Below are 6,000 nucleotides of genomic sequence, written 5' to 3'. Positions count from 1 at the left end.
AGTAATACGCTCAAAAGCAGCAGGCATGGGATGATGATGATGATGATGATGATGATGAAATGTTTTGTGCGAAACTCGCAATGTAGGAGGCCTCTTAGAAAAATGAAGGCACATCTCCATGGGCACAGCCCAGTGGCTGGTGTTTTAAACCTATTAATTCACCTCAGATTATCATTTACTTAGGGAATATCTTAATCATTTGAATAGCTAGCAGCTGCTCAAAGACGTCCCACAGTATGGAATAGTTGTGCAGTTGTTTGTTCAATATCTCCCACATACGTGAACTTGTGACTTGGCCACAGGTGCACCAGAACCGTCTAAACTCCCGTCTTCACATGTGTAACTCCTTTGGGGGCAAAATGGTGCCCTGGTAACCTTTTACCGGTTCTTGCCATTACTGTCTATCTGTTAACCTAGTATTTAAAACTTCCAGCAATATTAGATACCAAATAAGTTTTGCTGTTTAAGCAGCGAAACTCAATAACATACAGTTGAATATATTCTTCGCGTTGAGCATTGGGGTGCAATGGGTTTCATACAGATATATACTTGATCCGAATCCCAGCTGAGGGTTGTGCGAGGTTTCCTCTGTGTTTTCTTTCTCCCTCCAGGTGACTAATTGAAATATGCCTTAAATACTGGTCATGACCATCTCCTGCATTCTATGGAATACTCTGTTCATCATCATCATATAATGCCTTTGAATTATGTGCTATCTGTGGTTCATATAACTTTGTTAAGTAATTGATGGCATAGGGACTTAATATACATTATTAATTAATCAACAATGTCATCATAGTTGGTATAGTTTCGTTAAGAAAGCATGCCCCCTGCCTTCTGCAAAAGGCAGAGATGCAGGACAAGCCATGATTGTGCCGTCGGAACAGCTTCCTGTAAATCGGTGAGCTGGCCCTTTTACAGGCAGAAAAACGCAATATTTTATCAGCAGAAACGGTTGCTACACTGCGACAATAAATTCACATTTGACTGATCGCGACTAGCTGATCGGAATTCCTAAAAATGTCTGTATTCAGCTTCTTGTGTTCGTGCGTAGAATTAGCCTCCGGCCCTGTTACCAAATGGCTATTCATGCTTTTGTGCATAGCAAAAAACAAATAAACCTGCACTTCAGGTATTTTGTTCGATATCACCACAAAGAAATCATACTGCATACAGTATGTAAGTAATTGATACACAGCCACTGAACTCGGACATAGTACAGAAAAATGTTCTCTCTCACCTTCATTTACTGCCAACAAATTGTCCTCATGACGTAGTCATTTATGACAATACTGTGGCTGAAATATCTAGGAAACCTGAAACACTTCCTAGTTGAGATCATGACATGTTTTTAGAAAGTAGTTTCAGCTTGAAATAATTAATGCGGTTACTTCATGCAAGCTAATCCTGAGGCATTCTTAAGAAGCTGGATCTCCAAATGTAATACGCTTGAGGCAGAGTTTCCGATTTCAGAAAGTTAATGAATTAAAGAATTAAATGACAACAGAGGAAGCTTTGGATCCCACCCCTCAAAACACACAAATATTTCACGTCTATGTGAAATGTTTATCAAAATTTGGGATGTAAAATTGTTAATACTTGGAAAGTATTAATATAATTCAGTATTTTATAAGTCACGCGAATAAATATTAGATTTTATTGATCATTCTTTGTTTATTGATAATATTAATTCTATTTGCGGTAATTTTCATATGAGGCGGATAAAAATTAATTTGTCTTAAATTAGAAGTCATTCTATTGGCAGGAACGTGAATAAGGAAGTGTGTCTATAAATAGTTTCTGTTTTGACTTGTTTAGCACCATTTGTAACATCATTATTTACAATGAAATCTCTTAATAAAAATGCATTTATTTTCTAATTTTACATTGAAATTAAACATATCGATGGAAATGGACAGCAGAGGGGCTAGTACCTGCTGCCATTAAAATGACATTTCCGTGTGTGTGATAAAGTCTGTCTGGGAAATGTTTTAGGAACTCTTAAACCAATGTTCTTTAAGCAATGTTGGATAAAGGCATATCTCACGCTTAAACATGACGATGCTCAGGGAGTACTATACAATCAACTTTATTTTTGCAAAGCACACAACTGCAAACGTGAGAGATCCTAGTGATTGCCTGACGAGGAACCAACTTAGCTGTAGGCACACTTCTTCTTCTTCTTACGATTTTCATGAAATCATCCGTAGGCGGCAAAATTGTCCAGATCGAAGCACTGGGCCCAAAACTGATCCATGGAGGTGTATACATGGAGCAGCACACTACGAAGGCTGTGGTTCTCGTCTGGGTAGCTCTGCAAGACAATAATTCGGTATGAGATACACATGGGGGAGGGGGAAGTGCGGGAAGGTAATCCAGCTTAAGCGACGAAAAATGGGGCTACATTCAAACAATCCAGCATGAGTGACGAACAGGCAACATTGCATTCAAACAATCCAGCATGAGTATTGAAATCATTCAAACAATTCATCAGAAAGGACGAATATGAAACTTTGCATTCAAACAATCAGCATAAGTGATGAAAGACAGTAAAAGAATCCATCAGAAGCGACGAATAGGAAAAATTGCATTCAAATAATCAATCAGTAGCGACGAATAGTAAAAATTATATTCAAATAATCCAGAATAAGTGACGAATGGGTAAGACAACATTCAAATAATCCAGTATAAGATCGAAATTTTAGAAGAAGTGCAGGAAAATGATGCTGCATAAGAACAAAATGGCGGGTCTGCTATCAGACAAGCAAACTGAAGCGCAAGAAATAATCCAGCATAAGCGAGAGAGAAGTGCAGAAGAAGCAACAAACAGGTGATGCGCAGGTAATATAGCAGAAACGAGAGGAGATTGGAAGAAAACTCTCGAACACAGCAGAGAGACAGTTGCAGGCCAGCAATCTCGCACACACAACAAAGAGGAAAAGTAATCATTATTATATAAGCGAGCGAGAAGTACAAGAAAGTAATTAGCAAGACAAAGAATTTAGATCGAGCATCAGAGGTTATATAGCTTGGAATTAGAAAGAAAGGATTGTCCTGCAATATATGGTGGTAAAGGCTGTACACAAAGTGGTCGAAGCCTATCCATATTTGTCTGGTCGATCACAGATGCCGCGCCGCCTAAGGTATGAACCGCTTATTTGCGTTGTGGGTTCGAAACATGGATGCCTGTGTTTATTCTGTGTTTGTGTTTGCCTGTGTGTGCAGCGACCTTACGATGGGCTGATCCCCTTTCCAAGGATAACTTCTGACTCTCTATAAGATTAACAACTGAAGTCAAACGATGTAATTCACAGATGCCCTCTACTTCAGAGGGACCAAGAGAATATTCGAATGAATGTATACATATTTGTCTGGAGTATCAGAGAAAAGTTACAGAACTTTATAGTACACCAAGTGGGTGAGGAGACTGAACCCGGGTAACTTCCAAATTCAGGCCAGACGAGCTGTCGGTTTTATTTATTTGTTGTTTACTTAGTGGTGCTCTGGTTGTCTCAGACTGTAGCATCCACTGTTATGGTGAATAATGAAGAATGAATTGGAAGTGATGTGGAAAGAAGCTGTTGTGGCTTAATTTAAGGCACTATTTTTCTCATGGGGTGAGACTGAGCCCGACTGGTCCTGCTGCCACTTTTTGGCCTGTTCTTCCAGCCCCAGACGAATGATGATGATGATTGTGGAGCAGACAGTGGAATGAAAATTTGCAGGGGAAACCGAAGTACTCGGAGAAGACCTGCCTCAGTGTCACTCTGTCCACCACAAATCCCACATAACCTGAAGCGGACTCGAAAACGGGCCGCCGCGGTGGGAAGCCGGCGACTAACCGCAAAGCCATGGCACGGCCTTTTGAGCCACTAACACGGAGTTGGCCTGGGGGGACTGAGGAAACAATGAGAAACGCCCTCTGAACCGAGATTTTAACCCGTTTCCTTCCGAACACGATACAGGAATACTTCCGTCTCGACCACGATGTTGGTGGTTTGTACGAAGAAACGTAGATGGAGGCAGGAGTCTATTGGAAGCCCAGATAAGCTGAAGAATTTACTGTAATGCACCCTTCCGACTAAGTGACTGCCACACTGGAGTACTACAGAGGCCATCCAGCAGCAGATCGAATAACATGGGAACATAAATATGAATGGCGATAAAATATGGCTTTTGGAAAAAGGCGCTTGTGACTTGTTTTAAGTTACCATTTCCATATTCGCCTGCGCCGCTGAGCAAAGCCACGCAGGTACGGTAGGGTAGCCAGCTGGGACCTGAATGGGGTTCTTTATGACTAAAATTCTAGTGCGTTAACGTCAGCCTAGGAACCAGGGGGAGTTGTATAATTAGCAAGTGATTGGAAATATGAAGAAGAGACCAGTGAAAAAGAGAGAGCAAGGAGTCGAGAGGCGAGGGAGGCATAAGAGACTGCCTCGCCGATGTTCTGGATACAATCGATACTGGCATTAGTGGCCCTAAGCAGCCCTAAGTGACCATGGCTGGATACAGTTACCTGGAGCCTACTGGAAGCAGGCCTTTATGATTATTTGATTAACGTACTGTGCGTTTCTTGATGTAGTATTACATTGCTTATTTGGGGTTCTTTACGATATACGGGATGTTCTATTTTGAGGGGTTTTCTTACTACCATTATATAAGCAGCTAAATCCATGGAGCCCAGTTCCTCTCAAGGAAAGGCTAACTGCTCAGACATGCCAGCAATGCTCTCTGCAGAGAGATTCTGATAAGATTTTATATTCAGGGTTAATTCTGTTCAAGAAATCAAAGGAATGTTTTCAGTGGTGTCACTGGTAACGTAAAGGTAAAAAGGTAAAATTACCCTGTAATAAAAGCAAATGTGTCCCTGTGCTTAACTAATTAAGCACTATGCATTAAGGTGTACGGGGGAGTGGATGTATAGATCTACATTAAAATTCTCCTGTGCTGCTTCAATTAAGCACAATACCATGAAGACGTGTGGAGGAGTTAAGATATAGTTCGAACATTCTTGACCTCGACATTAGACGAAGAAGAATGGTCAGCTTCACGTCCTGGTAGCCTTACCCCAGAGAAAGAGCCTTTTGTACCCACAGCATAGGAGGCTGTATGTATGTGCTCCAGAGGCGGTGTGGAAGCTTTGGAATACACAGAAGTATCTTTCGCCTGAAGGGAATCGAACCACTGCCGTCGAGTCTGTAACCTGTAGCTAAACAAAATGAGCTATCCCAGCCCCAGGTAGTGACTGATGGATTGTAAAATACAGAAATTAAATATGAGAAATTGATGAAATTTTATGGAAGAATAATTTCGAAAAGAAGTTTAAATTGCCCGTTTCAGTTGGAATCTGGCTATACATACTTTAGCCGTTTCAGAATAAATGGACATGCAAGGTCTCATGAATGCAGCGTTTTAAATTTTGCCTTAACTCCGGCAGGTGGTTTATGTTGTGTCTGTGTTATACATCTTGCCTTTTGTTGGTTCTGGTGTCCGAAGATAAGGACTAGTTCTGTCGATTGTGCCCAACCGAGGAGTCTTCTTAACCTTCAAAACTCCTAAATGTTGTATCAAAATAGGAAGATGGTTAATGTCCAAAAAGTCGCTCGCTGTAATCACATGTCATAGTCACAAAATTAGTTATTACGGCAGAGCCTCGAGTTCCAACAGGAGCACCGCTGTTTTCAGGCCGGTTCTTGTGATTACCAATCCTCCTACCGACTGTGATCAAGGCCCATTTCTCTTGAGGATAAAGCGCCCTGAGTGTTAAGCTCTCATCTGAACTCCATCTAATGCTCAAACTAAAATTGTCGGGCTCGATGTTTCCAGCCCTGATACTTGTGTGTGGCACAGCGTCCAGACCTGCTCTGGTGCCCACCCAACCTCTTATTCAATGGGTATTTCCCAGCAAGTGGAGCCTCCGGTGCGTGAAGCTCACCACTCATTGCAATCTAATGCCGAGGTAAAGAGTGATGGAGCTATACCTACATGGCACAAGGGCAA

The 6,000-nt window shown here is 41.5% G+C and overlaps 1 protein-coding gene across 1 annotated transcript in view; it reads right to left on the bottom strand.

The window, feature by feature from the left end:
• Nucleotides 1-1,856: 1,856 nt before the first annotated feature.
• LOC111869258 (venom dipeptidyl peptidase 4) overlaps nucleotides 1,857-6,000 on the bottom strand; it is a 47,880-nt gene continuing 43,736 nt past the window's right edge. The window contains exon 15 of the mRNA XM_023860638.2: nucleotides 1,857-2,314. Within this exon, the coding sequence (XP_023716406.1) occupies nucleotides 2,201-2,314 (114 nt within the window). The 3' untranslated portion in view covers nucleotides 1,857-2,200. The remainder of the gene's footprint in view (nucleotides 2,315-6,000) is intronic.

The sequence above is a fragment of the Cryptotermes secundus genome, unplaced genomic scaffold (assembly GCF_002891405.2).
Source record: "Cryptotermes secundus unplaced genomic scaffold, Csec_1.0 scaffold18, whole genome shotgun sequence".
In the NCBI taxonomy this organism is placed as follows: Eukaryota; Metazoa; Arthropoda; class Insecta; order Blattodea; family Kalotermitidae; genus Cryptotermes; species Cryptotermes secundus.
The sequence above is the reverse complement of the archived record's forward strand: the minus strand, read 5'-3'. Positions and strand labels throughout refer to the sequence as shown.